General features: G+C 33.5%; 1 protein-coding gene across 1 annotated transcript in view; it reads left to right on the forward strand.

The window, feature by feature from the left end:
• LOC149779943 (leucine-rich repeat and coiled-coil domain-containing protein 1-like) overlaps window positions 1-21,857 on the forward strand; it is a 476,629-nt gene that overhangs the window by 46,587 nt on the left and 408,185 nt on the right. The window contains exon 9 of the mRNA XM_089936640.1: window positions 3,517-3,649. Coding sequence (XP_089792766.1) covers window positions 3,517-3,649 — 133 coding nt within the window. The remainder of the gene's footprint in view (window positions 1-3,516; window positions 3,650-21,857) is intronic.

The raw sequence follows: 21,857 nt of genomic DNA on the forward strand, positions 1-21,857 counted from the left end.
CAAGTCCAGATTATTTTTCACCAAGTGATATGCTATTAGTTTTATATAGTTGGATTTGTGACAATTGAATCTCATGGCATTTGTCAGACTGTGTTACAAGTCCAGATTATTTTTCACCAAGTGATATGCTATTAGCTTTATATAGTTGGATTTGTGACAATTGAATCTCATGGCATTTGTCAGACTGTGTTACAAGTCCAGATTATTTTTCACCAAGTGATATGCTATTAGCTTTATATAGTTGGATTTGTGACAACTGAATCTCATGGCATTTGTCGTCAGACTGTGTTACAAATCCAGATTATTTTTCACCAAGTGATATGCTATTAGCTTTATATAGTTGGATTTGTGACGATTGAATCTCATGGCATTTGTCGTCAGACTGTGTTACAAATCCAGATTATTTTTCACCAAGTGATATGCTATTAGCTTTATATTGTTGGATTTGTGACAATTGAATCTCATGGCATTTGTCAGACTGTGTTAAAAGTCCATATTATTTTTCACCAAGTGATATGCTATTAGTTTTATATAGTTGGATTTGTGACAAACAAGAAATATTTTCTTTCAGCAGTTAATGCTTCATTTGATACATTGGTACTAAATATAACATTGGTACTAAAACTAAATATAACATTGGTACTAAATATAACATTGGTACTGAATATAACATTGAAGCTCAGCACCTTTTTTAATGGCTGTTAGGAACTGTAAATACATATACTTTTGAGTTGGCAATGTTGACTTAAAAGGTTGGAAGCTGACATGCAGAGTTGTTGACTTCAAAAAGTAAGAATGTCATACCTACGCATTTGCTTGATGATCAAACTGATGAAGAAAGTAACATTTTTTAAAATCAAAATCACTGTCAATGATGTGAATTGATAAAGTGCAGCTGTCACTATGATGTCGATGAATTCTGTGCTTTTAAATATTCTCATACTGTCAAATAATCAGTCATTTTCTAAGACACTGCAACAATAAAACTACAGAAATACATTTTCTAAGACACTAAAAAAGTAAAACTACAGAAATACATTTTGTAAGACTCTACAAAAATAAAACTACGGCAGTCCTTTTTCTAAGACTCTACAAAAATAAAACTACAGAAATACATTTTCTAAGACACTACAAAAATAAAACTACAGAAGTACATTTTCTAAGACACTACAAAAATAAAACTACAGAAATAAATTTGTAGACACTACAAAATTAAACTATAGAAGTACATTTTGTAAGACTACAAAAATAAAACTACAGTAATACATTTTGTAAGACACTATAAAAATAAAACTACAGAAATACATTTTGTAAGACGCTACAAAAATGAAACTACAGAAGTACATTTTCTAAGACACTACAAAAATAAAACTACAGAAATAATTTTCTAAGACACTACAAAAATAAAACTACAGAAATACATTTTTTAAGACACTACAAAAATAAATCTACAAAAGTACATTTTGTAAGACACTACAAAAATAAAACTACAGAAATAAATTTTGTAAGACACTACAAAAATAAAACTACAGAAGTACATTTGTAAGACACTACAAAAATAAAACTACAAAAGTACATTTTGTAAGACACTATAAAAATAAAACTACAGAAATAAATTTTGTAAGACACTATAAAAATAAAACTACAGAAATACATTTTGTAAGACACTACAAAAATAAAACTACAGAAATACATTTTCTAAGACACTACAAAAATAAATCTACAGAAATACATTTTCTAAGACATTACAAAAATAAAACTACAGAAGTACAATTTCTAAGACACTACAAAAATAAAACTACAGAAATAAATTTTGTAAGACACTACAAAAATAAAACTACAGAAATAAATTTTGTAAGACACTACAAAAATGAAACTACAGAAGTACATTTTCTAACATACATGTAGCTGACATCAATTCTTACTATTTTATGTCACAGTATTCATATTTAAGAATCTTTACAAAGAATTATGATATGTCATTGTGTTCCATATACTTGTCATACATGTACAGTATAAATAGTATGGTGTTTATAATCTGTTTTTGTTTTTTTGTATATTGTTTTTAATAATTTGTTCAATGGAGATCTAGGAAACAGTATGGAAATTAAAGGGAAACTTTTGACAAATGTATAAGCAGTACAGCAAGCATATTTATTCATCATCCTTGATGGAGAAAGAACTTAAAAGGTAGCACCTGATGTGAAAAAGAAAGTAAATTTCTGAATGTATATATGCTAACAGGTACATATACATACAGTCGATCAACAAAGATGTAGAGAATATGTCTGCTGTATATTATGTTATGATTCAGAGGTTGGGGGATAGCCAAAAAGTACATTGTGCATGTTCATTTGTGCCAGTACCTAGCTAGGTTGCTGCTAAATTCCTCAAGAAATGCTACTACTGTATATTTTGTACAGGTAAAGATATGAAATTGACACTTGTCAGGGTTGGGATTATGGCAGAGGGGTTCTTCCATCTGTTTCTTTTAGTGTGTTGGCCTGCAGAATGATTGAAATAAAATCATCATGTGTTGCAATAAAATCTATGAGTTACACTAGAAGTGGACATCCAGTAGGCTTAGTTGACATCCATCAAATGTAGTGGACACCAACCATCCTTAGTGGATATTTAATCTCATGTCCCCAGTGTCCATGCTGATGGTTTTATGTGGGTAATGCAAAATCCTTGATGTGAGCACTGTACCTAACTTTAAACGTATTTGTTTGTTATACTTGTGTACTTTACCTATGTTAATTAGCCAAATGGGCTCTTGCACGGCAAGGTTACAAGTACTAGCAAACACAAAATCACCCAAGGAATTGTCTGTCTGTAAAGTCATTTATAGTGTGCTGGTTGTTTATATAGTTAACAACTGCCATGGCAACATTTTCCATGAACATTAAGCATGATGCTATGTGGGTCATGACTGGTTGCTGTTACAGGCATATGTTTCAGCATGAAGAAATGTATATCTCTCTTTGTTATTTCTTTATAAAATTTACTAGAAATCATATTTATTTTTGTCACCATGATCATGTCAGGGTTAGTGAGCAAATCAGTTGTTTCTTGTGTGACATATCCAGACTTAGCAAGTATACATTTCAAACAGGAGAACATGGTCCTTCATACATGGGAATGAAAGAACCATGGAGTCCTTTGGGTTCTCAGTTTATCCAGCAACCCTACCATTATTGCACATCATTAACATACTGAGGAGTGCAGGAGTAGTCCCAAGTTAAAACATTTGGTTCAAGTGCTTGGCCAGCTCTGTGGTGCAAAGCTGACATCTTGGTTTTAAATATCAGAAGTAAAATGGCAATATAATTTGTAAATATTTGACTTGGTCATTTCATCTGAGTACATTTTCTGTAAGTAATGACATTTATTTACTGCCAGTTTTTTATAAACTGGATTTAAGGCAAAACAATCAAAATACTGAAGAATAAGCAGATATGGATGTCCCTGATATTTTCATCATTACAAGGGATGCCAAATATTGTTCACCCACAGATGTAGATAAAACAGATGAAAGTCAAGAGGAATCAGAGCCCAGACCACAGAATATCAAGAAGTCTAGAAAATCCAGAATCCCAGGATTCAGAAAGACAACTGCTGCCTCAAGAGCAAGGAAAGAAGCATCAAGGTAAGTGATTGAAATAAGTGTGACAGAGAGATTGTAAATTTGATAAACTGTACAGTAAGCACTGATTGCAACAACATTTAGTACAAGGGGCAATTTGGGTTCAGAAAAACGATGGAAACATGTTTTCAGTTGTAATGGTGATCTTTAGAATAAAGTATTTAGAAGTCAGCATCAATTTCATGCTAACAAACATGCTGTATATTTCCTGGTAACAAACAGACTGTATATTGTCCGGCACCACAGGCTGTATATTTCCTGGTAACAAACAGACTGTATATTGTCCGGCACCACAGGCTGTATATTTCCTGGTAACAAACAGACTGTATATTGTCCGGCACCAAACAGGCATTATATTTTCTGGCAACAAACAGGCTGTATATTTCCTGGTTAAAAAAAACTATATATTTCCTCATAACAAACAGGCTGTATATTTCCTGGTAACAGATAAACTGTATATTGTCCAGCATCAAACAGGCTGTATATTTCTTGGTAACAAATAGACTGTATATTGTCTGGCACCAAACAGGCTGTATATTTCCTGATAACAAACAGACTGTATATTTCCTGGTAACAAACAGGCTGTATATTGTTTCCTGTATATATTGCTTTTTACATTGCAAGTGTGAACTGACTGGTTATGAAATACTGCATGTATTTGATTATAGGTCTCATCCAACATAGTGTCCAATCTACTGTCACATAAGGTACCAGCAGATCAGGTTTATATTGTTATGCTCTATTGATTGTTCCTAACAAACTGCATGGACCCAGATTGGCTGGTGCATGATGTAATGGCAGATCTTGGTCTATACAGTTTGCACTTGGATCCAGCTTATAAGCAGGTACATGCATTACTTATCACCAACAACAATCACATAGCTATCACTTCCATCCTGCTGTTTTCATGTTTTACATGTATTTACTGGCATATGATGTCATACAATTATGAAGTACCAGAATATGGTTTTACATATATTTACTTGCATATGATGTCATACAATTATGAAGTACCAGAATATGGTTTTACATGTATTTACTGGCATATGATGTCATACAATTATGAAGTACCAGAATATGGTTTTACATGTATTTACTTGCATATGATGTCATACAATTATGAAGTACCAGAATATGGTTTTACATGTATTTACTGGCATATGATGTCATACAATTATGAAGTACCAGAATATGGTTTTACATGTATTTACTGGCATATGATGTCATACAATTAGGAAGTACCAGAATATGGTTTTACATGTATTTACTTGCATATGATGTCATACAATTATGAAGTACCAGAATATGGTTTTACATGTATTTACTGGCATATGATGTCATACAATTATGAAGTACCAGAATATGGTTTTACATGTATTTACTTTCTTATGATGTCATACAGTTATGAAGTACCAGAATATGGTTTTACATGTATTTACTTGCATATGATGTCATACAATTATGAAGTACCAGAATATGGTTTTACATGTATTTACTGGCATATGATGTCATACAATTATGAAGTACCAGAATATGGTTTTACATGTATTTACTTTCTTATGATGTCATACAGTTATGAAGTACCAGAATATGGTTTTACATGTATTTACTGGCATATGATGTCATACAATTATGAAGTACCAGAATATGGTTTTACATGTATTATTATTTTACTCATTCATCACATTTACAGTCATTGTTTCACATAATAAAGATGAGGGATGTAACTATTCTAAAATTTAAGGCATTTTCATTGCAATGGCAGGATTGTTGCAATGACCAATGTAGCTGTAATTTAATGACTTGATTGTTGTAGCAAGGAGTTGTCTGTATCTCAGAAAGTTTCATACTCTGAAATGGTTTGTTCTTGAGCTTCACAGATATGACAGAATTAAATGTACACTTCAGCCGTCATTAAGCAGTCATAAAATAGTATCAAATGGGCTTCTAGGCATGAGTGACCTCTGAATGGAGGTTCAACTATTAAACCTGGTTCATGAACAAGATATCTTTTATTATTACTATTATTATTATTATTATTACTATTATTACTATTACTATTATTATTATTATTATTATTATTATTATTATTATTATCATTATTATTGTCTTTATTTTTATTGTTACTATTACTTTAGTAAGTTTCAGTTTTATTCCAAAATCTTCAATCAGTATTCTGAAAATTTTCACGCTTTTTAATTTTCTTTATTGGGGAATTTTTTTTCAGGCAGTTAAGATATATGTCGAAGAATTCACTGTACAATTTATCATTCATAAGTTCTGATGGTAAAGGGTCTCATTTGTAGATTGTTTCAAGCTTTCCCTCTATAGTACATTTCTGAGTTTTCACTGATATATGTGGTAAGGTGGCTTTCCCTCTATAGTACATTTCACTGATATATGTGGTAAGGTGGCTTTCCCTCTATAATACATTTCACTGATATATGTGGTAAGGTGGCTTTCCCTCTATAATACATTTCACTGATATATGTGGTAAGGTGGCTTTCCCTCTATAGTACATTTCACTGATCCATGTGGTAAGGTGGCAGTTAGCTCAGCTGCTTGTTATATTGCAGCTGGTATCATTTGTCTCAGAAATAACAGACCTAGGCTAAATATTGATAGTGTCCACCCAAGGATTAAAAGGTTTGCTTTGTTCAAAGACTTGTGATGCCTTTAACATACAAACTCTGGAAACTCTGGATAAAGCATAGGGCAGAAAGTGATTTTTTTCCAGATCTGGATAAAGTATGGAAAATACAGATTTTGGCCATTCGGTCTGAAGAAAGTATGTTATTTCAGGTTTTGTTTTGTTATTGCAACAAAACAAAAAACTCATTTACTTGACTCTGGTGATAATACTATGGAACGAACTCCCAGATCAAATAGATTATAAATAATCTAAATGTGTTCAAAACAAAAACAAATGACTACTATGTAGAAAGACAATTTTCCATGTAAACTTTGAAATACATTTATTGTGTTAATGCATTTCATGGACACTTTGTGATTTATCCTAAATTGTACAAAAAAAGAAATTTTAAAATGTTTTTTATCTCTTGTGTTTCCAATAATTTCTTCATCCTGAGAGTTTCAGGAGAGAATTGCATTATATACTGAGTTACTCTCATAAAATAAATTATTTATTATTATTATTATTATTATTATTATTATTATTATAACACATTCATGTGTTGCACCAGTGTTTAACACCACAGGGTTGGATATGATATCAGCTGATGCATATTAGTTTAGTGTGATTGGAGATACACACAGGACCTGTGAACCACTTGTTATTGGTAGATATTATTTTAGATAATGTGGGTACCACATACTCATTTATATGGACATAAACATTAAATACATGTGTGAGAAAGGGGTGGAATAAAGTGGAAACCAGTCTGAAAAAGGTCTAAAAAGAATTTTTAACGAACAGCTATATCAACCCTGCTTTAAATTTGAAACAGTCCCATCATTTATTTCCTATACAATGTGCACAACTTTTCGTCTTCATTTTAATGTACTTTAAAAATTAAATCTGGCCAGTTTTGTTTATGTACAGTAACTTGAGTTGTCCACATTCTAAAGTTTACCAAACATTGTGGATTGCTTCACTTCAGGTAAGGAAGAATTAATTTTGGGGTCAGAAAGTCACAATTCAAGGTCACTGTAGCTGAAACAATAATAATTTGTGTCCCCACAGTAAGATAAGTTATACGCTAGTTACTAGAACCAAAACTTTGTGGATGCCTTACACTTGGCGCTTGGCATCATGACAAGGGAGACAATCTGTTATGCTCCTTGATCACCCATTGCTGCGAGTGATGAAGTGTTTTTATGTGTATACAAAACTGCATTATCAACAACACAATGTAACAGTCTCCTACAATGAAAGTGCTTGTTCTATTGATCGATGAGTGACTGCTTTAAAGAGAAACTTTGATTGTCTCATTCAACTACATGATGGATCATTTTGGGTAACAGTGATGAGAAAAATTTACTCATGCTTGCAGCTTATTGTTTCTGAGATCAAAATTTCCAAGGTCAAGGTCATTGTGACTAAAAGAAGAAAAGTGGATACTTCACGTTTGTTTTTTCCTTGAATAATTACTATATACCTATACAACAGATATGAGCTCCGTTTGAAAGCTGAATTTGATTTGTCTCATTGTGAACAAATATAATGGAATATCATCTTGATCCCCAAACTATTAATATCAAGCAAAACACTGATATAGCTTCTTGAATAGGTCAAATTTTAGAAACGAAAGCAAATTCAGGGTAAACTTATTTCTCCATTAAACTCTTTCATGAATGCATTTAGTATAGCCATCAGTACCCCCCACCAAAAAAAATAAAGATTGTAGGGGGTATAAAGGAGACTTTACCTTGAGTGTTTATCCAATAAATTTTCTATCATAGCTTAGTTCAAATTTATAAAATAAAATTGGAGAAATCAGTCAGTTTTAAATTATACTGATAGATTAAGTTGAATATGGTGAATATAAAACAGACAATTTTACATATAACTCCTGATATGTCTTTACCTGAATAAAATCTTTTCTTGCAGAATAAATGTTTTTCATTTGCATACACATAGTCATAGTCAATATGCTTATTGTTAATGTAGTTTGATGTCACTGTTTGGTTTATGAATATATGGCCAGTGACATTGAAGGCTGTGACCATTTAGTACCTTACTTTTTTAGTGAAAATTCAAAGGGGTGGGGGTCCTAGCCAAGTTGTACCAAAGACTTATAAAATGGTTCTAACAGCTGCCTTGCTAGGTGCTCAGCATTAAGAGGTTAGTGTTAGGACTGGTCGGCCTGGTGTCAGGATAATGTGACTGGGTGGGACATCATGCTACATGTCTGTGGCATGATGCTCCAGTGTTAGACATCACTATAAACTGCCACACTGCAGTCATGGTAGTGATATGACTGGAAAATTGTTAAAGCTATGTTAAAAATCCAAATCACACACATGCATACACATACACACACACTCAAAATGGGGTTGGGGATGAAACTAATTGCTGAGACCAGGTGGCGGGTGTATTTTTTTATTTACTACCTCAATGCAATTTGTATGCTTTACCTTGGATAAGCATGGTTAATACAACCTTGAAAAATCCTTAAATTTGAGTGATTTCATAAATACCTGAATTTGAAAGAAGTTGGTTTTATCCTTGAAAAGTTCTTGAATATTTTTAAAATAAGTCCTCAGATTTTTCCCATAACTTCTTGAACATATCTGACAAAATACACATATTAAAACTGGATAAAACTGAGTGGTTCAGATGACACTTGATTCAAGTAGTTACCTGGTGGAGTAGTGTCCCTTTGCAGTTGCTGTTGTGGCACATTACTTAGGTGGCACTCTTCAGTTTTGTATTTTGCATGGTTTAGAAATTAAAAAAAAAAGAATTTCCCTGGCTTTCCTCGCTCATTATACTGGCTGTTTAAAAAAGACCTTGTATATCTTAGGTATAGTTCAAAGAACCTTTAATTTCCTTTATTTTGGTATATAATTGATGGGTGCAATATGGGTTATAGAGTATACAGCTTGGCCTTACTCCAGATGTGCACCTTTCAAAAAAGTGCTAGCCCTACTTGGTCATTTTCACTTCCTGAACTTCAGAGGTAAATTGTATAAAAAAGAGCCGATAACTTTTTTTACATTTTATATATTTGGTAATTCATTCATAATGCACTTTCAGAAGCTGGTATTATCTAGTCTGGCAAAATTCATTTTCCCTATTTTAATAGCTGCTATGGATAGTGCACTTTAGACTAATTCAGGCTGATTTTAATTTTGACCAATGAATTCCCCTATCTGTTCAATTTCATGGCATGAAGTACTATGTGGAGGGGGTCAAAATGCCAAGTCTTTAGTACAACTAGTTCCAGATCATTTCAAAGTAATTTACATGAAACTTGGTAAAAGTTATTGTCATCACTGAAGGTGTGCATATCACAATTAATTGCTCCTTCAATTTTTGTTAGAGTTATCACCCTTTTTGTCTTGTAGTAGTACATGTATATGACACAATTATACAACTACAATTATTCCCTATAATTTTTTATGCCTTGCCTTGGTAGATAATATGGGTATGTGATCACTTGAAGATGTGCATATCAACAAAACAATTTTCGTCAGAATTTTGTTTTGAGGTATTGCCCTTTTTGTCTTGTAGCCTAATCCAGTTTATGACACAATCTCACTGGAGCTCTCCCCCAGTTTTTTTAATAGATTACTCTGAAACATGGTAAACATTGTGATTATTACTTGCACATGTTGACAAATCATTGTGTTCCTGCAATTTTGTTTTAGTAACTGTTGACCATTTTGTCTTGGTAATGTGTTGAAAAAGGCCTGAATGAATCCTGAAGATACTCTGGTGCAGTTCTATGTAGACATTTATTTAAAAGAACTGCCTTGTCAAAATCTATCCTTTCATATGTTGTGAACCATTTTAGTTCTGCGAACTATGCTTTTGTTGGATGATCGATAACTGCATCTAAAATAATCCGCACTGCCTGTTTCTGAAGTTTATAAATCCATTTAAGCTGAGATTTGATACAATTTCCCCATACAGTTGAACAGTAATCCATTGTTGGAAGAATATATAAATGTAGTATAGATTGCGAGTTTGTATTGGAAAAAATTCCTCGATTCTGTTGAGTATGGCGATTTTAGATGACAGTGTTTTACAAAGCTTATTTCTATGGTCATCCTATCATAAATTATTATCTATAGACACACCTACAAGCTTTTTCATGTTTAACATTTTCTAACTGATGATTATTTATTGTAAGAGATAGCTCTGTATTCCCTGATTTGTGTAGTTTTTGTGATGTCCCTAAAAACATACATTTTGTTTTACCTTCATTAATTACCATACTATACTGTTGTGCCCAGTTTTGGACTCTAATAAGGTCTGATTTTCATCTCATTTGGATAACTTCAGTATCCGAACTAGATTTATACAAGGTTGCATCATCTGCAAACAAATCTGTATTTGTGGATTAATTATTTAATGGTAGATCATTGATATAGATAAAGAAGAGGATAGGGCCTAAAACTGAGCCTTGAGGGACCCCTGAATGAATAGTGCGAGTTTGAGAGCTAATATTGCCAATGCTTACTTGTTGAGACCTCTAGTTTAGATATGATCTAAACCAGTTTTGAACTCTAATAAATTATGATTCTAATCTTTTTGGATAGCTTCAGTGTCAGAACTAGATGTATATGAGGTTGCATCATCTGCAATCAGATTTGTATTGTTTTATTTGTTATTTAAAGGTCTACTAGAGTGTAATACACATTATATATCAGAATGTTCATTTTTTGCTAAATAACTCAGAAATGCATATTTTAACTCACAAAGAAGAAAATGAAGATAATGTGTGTATTTATTTATGTTTTACGGAAAATGCTTGGAAATATTTGTATACTTCTGGTGATAATACGATTTTTGGAAGTGACATACTGTCAGGAAGTCCCTAAAGTTTAGCGTATTTGGTGATGATGGCTGAATCTAGTGATGATTCAAGCGAATTTGCAGCAGATTTGACATGCTCATTTTTGTTGTGTGAGGAAGGTGAACTCGTAGAAGATGGCGAACATAATGAATCTTAAGAAGATTCTGCTTGCTGAGGTTAGACAGTACCAATTTAAGCCCGAACGAGATGAGAAACTGGATGAAGACCCTAAAGAGACCATAGGGCATAATGAGGCTGAGCAGTGCCTGGCCTATTCATTCTGGTAATTATTATATTCATTCTGGTAATTATTATTATCATTATGGCAATTATTATTATTATTCTTTTGTTAATGTTATTTCAGTTTCATAATGAAAAGAAAAGGGCACAAATTTGGACAAAACTTGGATGTCTTCAGAGCAGATTTTCATGTGGGTAGGGTTCATCAGTAACTAGTGGTGTTAAAAGTTAAACACTTAAGACTCAGACTATGAGAGGTGTAGAAATAAATACTTTATTAACTTGATGACTCGAGCTTGTTTTTTTCAACTGTGATGAAATGCAGACCCCAAATATACTTTGGGTTTGATTGTTTATTACCCTCCACAAATAGCAAAATTGAAGAATTTTATTTAAAAGAAAAAGTAATCATAGATCTGGTGTATCCAGATGTTTAGCAAGCATATATTTTCTCTTTGGGTCTTGGTGTATAATTTAGCAAGCATATATTTTCTCTTTGGGTCTTGGTGTATAATTTAGCAAGCATGTATTTTCTCTTTGGGTCTTGGTGTATAATTTAGCAAGCATATATTTTCTCTTTGGGTCTTGGTGTATAATTTAGCAAGCATATATTTTCTCTTTGGGTCTTGGTGTATAATTTAGCAAGCATATATTTTCTCTTTGGGTCTTGGTGTATAATTTAGCAAGCATATATTTTCTCTTTGGGTCTTGGTGTATAATTTAGCAAGCATATATTTTCTCTTTGGGTCTTGGTGTATAATTTAGCAAGCATATATTTTCTCTTTGGGTCTTGGTGTATAATTTAGCAAGCATATATTTTCTCTTTGGGCCTTGGTGTATAATTTAGCAAGCATATATTTTCTCTTTGGGCCTTGGTGTATAATTTAGCAAGCATATATTTTCTCTTTGGGTCTTGGTGTATAATTTAGCAAGCATATATTTTCTCTTTGGGTCTTGGTGTATAATTTAGCAAGCATATATTTTCTCTTTGGGTCTTGGTGTATAATTTAGCAAGCATATATTTTCTCTTTGGGTCTTGGTGTATAATTTAGCAAGCATATATTTTCTCTTTGGGTCTTGGTGTATAATTTAGCAAGCATATATTTTCTCTTTGGGTCTTGGTGTATAATTTAGCAAGCATATATTTTCTCTTTGGGTCTTGGTGTATAATTTAGCAAGCATATATTTTCTCTTTGGGTCTTGGTGTATAATTTAGCAAGCATATATTTTCTCTTTGGGTCTTGGTGTATAATTTAGCAAGCATATATTTTCTCTTTGGGTCTTGGTGTATAATTTAGCAAGCATATATTTTCTCTTTGGGTCTTGGTGTATAATTTAGCAAGCATATTTTTTTATCTTTGGGTCTTGGTGTATAATTTAGCAAGCATATATTTTCTCTTTGGGCCTGGGTGTATAATTTAGCAAGCATATATTTTCTCTTTGGGTCTTGGTGTATAATTTAGCAAGCATATATTTTCTCTTTGGGTCTTGGTGTATAATTTAGCAAGCATATATTTTCTCTTTGGGCCTGGGTGTATAATTTAGCAAGCATATATTTTCTCTTTGGGTCTTGGTGTATAATTTAGCAAGCATATATTTTCTCTTTGGATCTTGGTGTATAATTTAGCAAGCATATATTTTCTCTTTGGGTCTTGGTGTATAATTTAGCAAGCATATATTTTCTCTTTGGGCCTTGGTGTATAATTTAGCAAGCATATATTTTCTCTTTGGGTCTTGGTGTATAATTTAGCAAGCATATATTTTCTCTTTGGGTCTTGGTGTATAATTTAGCAAGCATATATTTTCTCTTTGGGTCTTGGTGTATAATTTAGCTAGCATATATTTTCTCTTTGGGTCTTGGTGTATAATTTAGCAAGCATATATTTTCTCTTTGGGTCTTGGTGTATAATTTAGCAAGCATATATTTTCTTTTTGGGTCTTGGTGTATAATTTAGCAAGCATATATTTTCTCTTTGGGTCTTGGTGTATAATTTAGCAAGCATATATTTTCTCTTTGGGTCTTGGTATATAATAATAGTTGCAGAGGAATTTATGGGGAAACAAATCTTGAGAATAATACATTGCTGATTAAATGTTCATTATTGTGGTACAGAAAATAGAGCAATGTCTAACCATGTATCACACACATACACACACACACACACACACACACACATCATGGTAAAGCAGAATTCATTTTGGGGGGTAAGGATGGAGCTATTATAGTTTGCAAACACCCTCCCACTAAAATCGCCCTCTTCCATTGATCATTCTTTTACTAGGTATATTTGTGGCAAGTGGTAGGGGTTGACAACCAATAATATAGCAAGATAAAGATGTATAAATATTTTACCCTTGCTAGCTCTCGCTTCTTTACAAGCTTCTCTTGGTCTACATGGTGTTAGCACTGCCATAACCCTTGGTTTTTGTTGATCTGGTGTTCACTGACTGAGTTATCTGACAAGAAAACATGCTCAGAGTTGTCTGATGGTTGTATTACCAAATGACTCTTTAATTTTATAGACAGTATAGAAATTGTTGTCTCTCAGATGGTCATTGCAGACTATCTCGCCTGTCACTGGTTGGGTAACGTGCAGTAACAGCTACTGAATGCAACTAACAACGAAAGTAGAAATGCACAGTTCCCTACAGCACATCATTTCTGCTTTGTCTTATGGAAAATCCTGAGCGCGAAATTGGCAAGGAGCGTTCTTCCTTGTGCGATAAAAATCGATCTTTTGTGGTCATTATTTTCATTAATGATGAGGTATTTGACATAATACCTTTCAAAATCACATCTAAAAGATTAAATTTATTGCATAAACGAAAGCTGTGTGAGCACACTAGTAGACCTTTAATGGTAGATTGTTTACATAGATAAGAAAGAGGAGAGGACCTAAAACAGCCTTGAGGGACCTCTGAATGAATAGTGCAAATCTGTGAGCTAATAATTCTAAATCTTATTTTTTGAGACCTTTGGTTTACTATGATCTAAACCAGTTTAAAGAAAGATTGTCAAATCTTTAACAGTTCAGTTTTTGTAGCAGAATTTCATGATCAGTGAGTTCAAAAGCTTTGTTGAAGTCAAGGAAAACAATCTGATGGATAGAACCATTATCCATTTCTTGCTGCCAAAGTGCTGTTAATTTGGTAAGTTCTGTTTGGCATAAGTAGTTCTTTCTAAATCCTGATTGTACTTTATGAAATATAGTGTAAGTTTTAAAAAAATCATACACTTGCTTTTCAAAAAATTCTGATAATATCGGTAGAATGGATAAAGGCCTGTAATTCCCAGTATCCTCCTTTTCTCCTTTCTTAAAGATAGGTGTAACCTTTGCACATTTCAGTGCTTCTGGAAAATCTCCACTCATACTTAAGTTTATGATATGTGTCAGTGACTTTCTTATTACTGGTGCGGCAATTTTAAGAATTCGTGGACCAATCCCATCTAGTCCAGAGGATTTATTAATACTCAACTTATTGAGCAAATTAAAAACATCAGCTTCACTAACATTAGCTATTGACAAATATTTATCATCAGGAATTTTATAAATGATAGAAGAGCATCACGTTCAATTGGGATGTTAGTCTGGTTCTGAATACTGTTACTGGAGATGCTTATGAAGAAATTATTGAACATTTCCACAATGTCTTGTACAGATGTTGCTATGTCATCATTTTGCTCAAGTCTAGGGGGAAGACAACTGTTCCTGGGTGGGTTCAGCTCTTTTAGATGCTTCCATAATGTCTTGGTACTCTTACTTTCATCAGTAGCCTGTTTATAGTAGTTCTCTTTTGCCTTACCTATCAGGTGCTTAGCTTTATTCCTCCACTTTCTATAGCTTTTCATGTCTTTTCTCTTATGGAAATTATCTCTTAGGTGCCTAGCCTCACTGATCTTGAGTGTAATCCACTTGGGTGTAATTTGGTGTTAACCCTTTTTTGTTTTAATTGGGGATGCTTGGCTAAAGCTGCATTGAACATCTGATACTATTTGTCCAAGGCAGTGTTGACATCAGCTATATTGCTAACTGAGTGGAAGGGTTTGAAAATTAAATCATTTAAGAGGTTTTCCTCATCAAACTGTTTAAAGTCTCTGTATTGTATTTCAGTGTGGCAACCATTTTTAGACAATTTGGGAACATGTCTAGTTATACAGACTAGATAGTGGTCACATAATGCGTAAACTGGCATATTAATTTCGCTTATGTTTTCAGGTTTATTAGTATAAATATGAACAATGATAGTAGCACTTTTATCTGTTACTCTAGCTGAGTGTTAATTATTTGCATAAAGTTGTACGTGTCAAAGTTTTGTATCCATGTTAATGGTGAAGTTTTCGTGTAATCAGTGTTAAAATCACCTAAACCTTGCTTTATTAAAGCTTTCTGAATTTGTTCCTCAGTCCAATCAGCTGTAGAACTAGCTGGCCTGTAAACTGAACATAATAGTATTGGCTTTGATTGGGCAAGGGTACTTTGATCTAGATACTCTCCACCCCAATAGTCTCTAGTTCAACACGTTTGTTATAACTAATGGAACTGTCTACATAGAGAAGAATACCCCCACCCCATGGATACCCTGTCTTTTCTTTCAAAGTTGAACCCCTGTATTTGGAGAGCCATTGATCATCAGTATCATCAGTTAGAAAGGTTTCACCTAGACCCAGAATATGATGGATCTAATCTCAGTCGGGTGGATATGTAAATTGGCTACTTGACAGATCCCTTTTGAGTATAGGCCAAACACAGGCCAGTTTTGATCAAAGAACTGATTTTAAGACATGGCACTATGGGATGTGTTGTTTTTAGACTTGACAGATTTCTTTTCATCACCTTGATTATTTACATAAACACACAAAGAAGATAACATACAAGACCCATCTGTTGTACCATGACCACATGTAGTGGATACATGAGAATGTTCAATATGAGACTGATTTACAAGAAGACATTGATATATTAGACACCTGAGGAGTTTCAGAGGGAGAAGTACCTTTGAAGTTATCACATAGTTGTTTACATGTGTGCAAATCAGATAGTGTTTCATCAGAATTATGCACAGCTGGATATTTGTTGAACAAATTTAGTTCCTGTCTTGTTACACTTTGTCTTTACTTTAGGGTGTGGATTTTGACAATTAAAATATTGGATTGGCTTTGTACATTTACACTTAGTTTCATGCATTCTGTGCATATTTATAATAAAACATTGAACATGGTATTAATTATTTTGTTAGTAAGATTGTAAAAAGTAACATCCCAACATGTAGTACAATTGACATTCTCTTCATCGCCATACCCCATAAGATGATTATTAGTTGAACAGAGTTTTTGCTTGTGTCCGAGTCCATTGCAAATATAACACCCGATGGCTTTGCCATGATGGCAGGTTTCTGTAACATGGCCTCTTTCACCATAAAAATGACATTTAGAGGATGTTTTCCTGAATATAGGGGTATAGCAGTTTAACTAGTTGATGTTTTCCTGAATACATGGTTTTCAGTTTAACTGGTGGATGTTTTCCTGAATATAGGGTTATAGTGGTTTAATTAGTGGATGTTTTCCTGACTACAGGGTTATAGCAGTTTAATTAGAGGATGTTTTCCTGAATACATGGTTTTCACAGTTTAACTAGTGGATGTTTTCTTGAATATAGGGTTATAACAGTTTGATTAGTGGATGTTTTCCTGAATACAGGGTTATAGCAGTTTAACTAGTGGATGTTTTCCTGAATACATGGTTTTCACAGTTTAACTAGTGGATGTTTTCCTGAATGTAGGGTTATAGCGGTTGAATTAGTGGATGTTTTCCTGACTACAGGGTTATAGCAGTTTAATTAGAGGATGTTTTCCTGAATACATGGTTTTCACAGTTTAACTAGTGGATGTTTTCCTGAATATAGGGTTATAGCAGTTTAATTAGTGGATGTTTTCCTGAATACATGGTTTTCACATTTTAACTAGTGAATGTTTTCCTGAATATAGGGTTATAACAGTTTGATAGTGGATGTTTTCCTGAATACAGGGTTTTTGCAGTTTAACTAGTGAATGTTTTCCTGAATATAGGGTTATAGCAGTTTAATTATTTTATGTTTTTCTGAATACAGGGGTATAGCAGTTTAATTATCAGATGTTTTCCTGACTACAGGGTTATAGCAGTTTAACTAGTGAATGCTTTCCTGAATATAGGGTTATATCAGTTTAGTTAGTGGATGTTTTCCAGAATACAGGGGTATAGCAGTTTTGGTACAATGTAGTGAGTATATTTGGTACAATGTAGTGAGTATATTTTTTACAATGTAGTGAGTCTATTTGGTACAATGTAGTGAGTATATTTGGTACAATGTAGTGAGTATATTTGGTAAAATGTAGTGAGTTTATTTGCTACAATGTTGTGAGTATATTTGGTACAATGTAGTGAGTATATTTGGTACAATGTAGCGAGTATATTTGGTACAATGTAATGAGTCTATTTGCTACAATGTAGTGAATCTGTTTGGTACAATGTAGTGAGTATATTTGCTACAATGTAGTGAGTATATTTGGTACAATGTAGTGAGTATATTTGCTACAATGTAGTGAGTTATTTGCTACAGTATAGTGAGTCTATTTGCTACAATGTAGTGAGTGTAGGTAGGTAGTTTTTTTCCCCCAGTTCCACGTCTGTTTCAGTAGATTTTAAATAGAACATTTGGAACTATGAATTTTAAAAATATGCTTCCATATGCTGGGGGAAACATGAGGACAGCAACGATTGTAGTGTGGGCACATTGTTGCATTATTCTTGTTTGTCAGAAGGCAATTATTTTTATCATAATTTTTTATGGAGTATGTTTATTTTCCCTCTAAACAAGTCATCAATTGAAAGTCAGCAGTGTTAAAGTGCTTTGTGTAAGTTTTTGGAAGTCACCTCTCATCTTCTTCTTATTGGCTATGTTCAACTATATCTATTGTAAAAATAATACCATGTCCAAATGTTTGTTCTTGTATAGCTTGAGTCAGAATGGTGCAAACAATTAATGCCTAATGAAGTCATAATGCTGAAGTGAAGGCAGGTAATTGAATCCATTTGCCCATTGTTCAAACACTAGTTAATATAGGACATATATACAGTATAATAAAACAAAATCAGTTTCCTCCATACACTATGATTTGTTGACTGTGTTGGGTATTAATAAATTGTTCCACCATTTTGACTTTGGCTATATGCAAGGAATTTCTTTCTCCCTGGGTGAGATGAATCATGACACCATTTACAGATATTAGATACAGTGTTCCTTGGAAAACACTTGTGTTAATTCAATTCTTGAGAGATTACCTACTTTATTCTATCCTAATTTTTATTTAGTTAGATATTCACAATGACAGCAATCAGAAGAGTGAAAGCTAACCATTAATAAAATGCAAAATGAAGCCCACCAAGCAGAAGATTGGTAACAGCAGTTTTGTGCTGTTAGAGTTGTCTTGGAATTATATTGTCATTACTGTGCTTATTCCTTCATAAACCACACTACAGACCCAGATTTGCTGTCATGTATTGCTGTTTGTCTACTTTCAATTTTCATGTAGACATTGTAAACCCAGATGTACAAGACAGTATGCAGTGACATATCCGGGTCTACAATGTTTGCAGGTAGGTGTGCATTATGAACTGGTAAATATGGTAATTGGTGTCCATAACAATCTTTAATGCATAGGCATCAGTACAAATGTTAGATGAGTACCATATGTACTTGCATACTGGTGACAGATAAAATGCAAATTGCATAGACCCATTTTGCATTCACACTGATAAAGTAATGTTTTTTCAACTGTACACAGACATGCAGTCATCTGCAACTGACACCAATTGTAGATTGGAAAAAAAGTTAATAACTGTTTACAAAGGTTTAAAAAACACTGCATAAATCTGCTACAATTTGACCAAATCAAAAAGAACTAGCTTGAATATACCCTCAAATTAACTACTGCTTGAATGGATAGTTATTAATTTAGTTGTTTGTTTTTCCCCCAAGAACCACACATAGATTTGTTTTAATATAGTTATTATTATAACAAATGCTGAATCGTTGCAAAATCAAATTGATGTGTTGTCAATATACTTAAATTTTTTCTGTTCTGTAATTCTGTCAATGTTAAGTGGTTTATTAACATTACTATGACATTGTTGTTGTTGTTGTTGTTGTGGGGTTTAACGCCATTTTTCAGCACATGATAGGCTATGTTCGGTGGTCAGTATTAATGGTGGAGGAAGAACCCGGGAAAACCCCGGGAAGAACCAACGACCCACGAGAAGCTACTGGCAAACTTTCTCTCATACCCACATTGGCCGAATCCTAGACTCGAACCCACGCAGACAGAGGTGAGATGGCAGTGATCTGTAATGGAGAGCGCTTTAGACCACTCAGCCACTCGGGGCCCCTGTTACTATGACATAGCACGGAACATATTAAGAGGACTGTACATGCCCAAGTTTGTAATTTTATACCTGAGAGGTTCATAAACAAATTAAAACAATCGGCCTCACTGGACTGAACATACATGTTAGAGACAGCCATTTTGTTCCAAGTTTGTAATTTTATACCTGAGAGGTTCATGAGCAAATTAAAACAATCAGCCTCACCAGACTGAACAAACATGTTAGTGACAGCCATTTTATTTTTCTGAGATAGGACAATGTGAGAAATAGAATGTCTGTAATTGGCCATCCAGTAAAAAGTAACAGCAGAGCAAGTCATCAGAGGAGACATAGTTACAGATTTTACCTAAATGATGATAGTATTTTTAAAATATATATGTATTTGCACAAAAAATGGGTCGGGCGTACACAAGATATCCTGCTTAGCCTTAAAAATATAATAGGCATTAGGCATGCCCTTGTCCACTATGTATTATCAGTACTACATGCATGACCACTAGTCAGTACTGGGCTACAGGCTAAACAGCTTGTCTGACATGGTCCAACAACACCATCTGTGGCACACATATGTCTCTGGATACAGGAATCAGTGTCAAAGCAAGCCTTGGATTTTTTTGGTTTCACATTTTGAAATTATTTTACATTTCAGATTATACATGTACATATATTTACATACTTTAAAGAGTTTTACTTATGATTTTGATGTATATCACTTGAAAATTGGGCACTAGCAAAAAAAATGTCTGTCTGAAATTTGTCACCAGCAAATGATGCAAAAACTTGAAATAACAACTAACATTCTCTTCATTTAACTCTAATTTTATTAGTGTGTAAGCATAAAATTTTAATCCCAAAAGAGACAAATCTCTCTCATACTTGACAACCCAGAGCCTGGAGCCAAGTCCAAGTATCCTAAAAGAGGTCAGAGAAATAGGAAGGATATTCTGTGTTGTGCTAAATAAGGAAATCCTCCAGATTGAGAGTGGTGAACCCAGCTTCTGTCTGCATCAATCTTCCAAGAGAAAATTAGGCCAGGCATTTTGTAGCATCCCTGTGTGTGTGGTGGGGAGAGACTTCAACACTTTGGCACAGAATGGGAGAGATGCTGCCCCAATGATCAATGGGTCTTGCAAATTGCCTTAGAGAACCTCCAGATCGTGTTCATCTACCCTTTCCCACTGTCAACGACTTCCATCACTACCTATATTCTTGGAGACCCATTCAAAGCTAACATTTTGTAGCCAAAAAAAACAAACAGTCTCATTATTTAAAGATTCGTAGAAATTATTCACATCACAGTGACATTGACATATGTTACACTTGTGAAACATGTAATTAAAAGATCATAAATATAATTATATTTGCAATATTCACCATTAATTTGTAATAGATAAAACAGTTTTGGAAAAAAAAACTTTTTTATGAATATTTTGTCAAGAGTAATGAAAACTTGTTGTTAATATCATTAAAGGAAATATTTGTTAGGATTATTCATTGGAATTGCAGAGTGCTCGTTTGACTACAACATTATTCTTGGACTATTATGAATTATTCAAAGGCATTCTGGACAGTGCCCTTGTAATATATACATTCAAGGACCTGAAATTCATTTCGAACATTCAGTTCTTTTGGACTTGAATAGAACCTTTCAGGATTAGTCTGGATTCACTTCATAATATTGTAAAATCCTCTTAAATTTCCATTTTATAACTTTGAATGTTAAATTATTTTTTAAGTTTTACAAAACTTGTTGGTTATGCTTCATTCTATTACTTCGTTTATGAACATAGAGTTGTAATACAAAGAAGGAGGGAGAAGGAGGCCAGCCCTAGGGACTCGAACCCTCTCCTGCCATGCATTCCTTTCCCCAATTTCCCCTTGGTCCTAATCCTGGCCTAAATTCAGAGGCTTAGTCAAACATCATAAGCAATCAGATTGGGGTTCCTTTCTATTGTTACCAAAGGTTAATGACTTCAGATTTGGGAACAACCCTATCTATCAAGTTCCCCAGTTCTATCACCAGTCCAATCTAGTGAAATTAACTAAAGCGATACACACCCTTTTGCAG

This window comes from Sinohyriopsis cumingii, chromosome 16 (genome assembly GCF_028554795.1).
Source record: "Sinohyriopsis cumingii isolate HCF-2022 chromosome 16, ASM2855479v2, whole genome shotgun sequence".
Lineage (NCBI taxonomy): Eukaryota > Metazoa > Mollusca > Bivalvia > Unionida > Unionidae > Sinohyriopsis > Sinohyriopsis cumingii.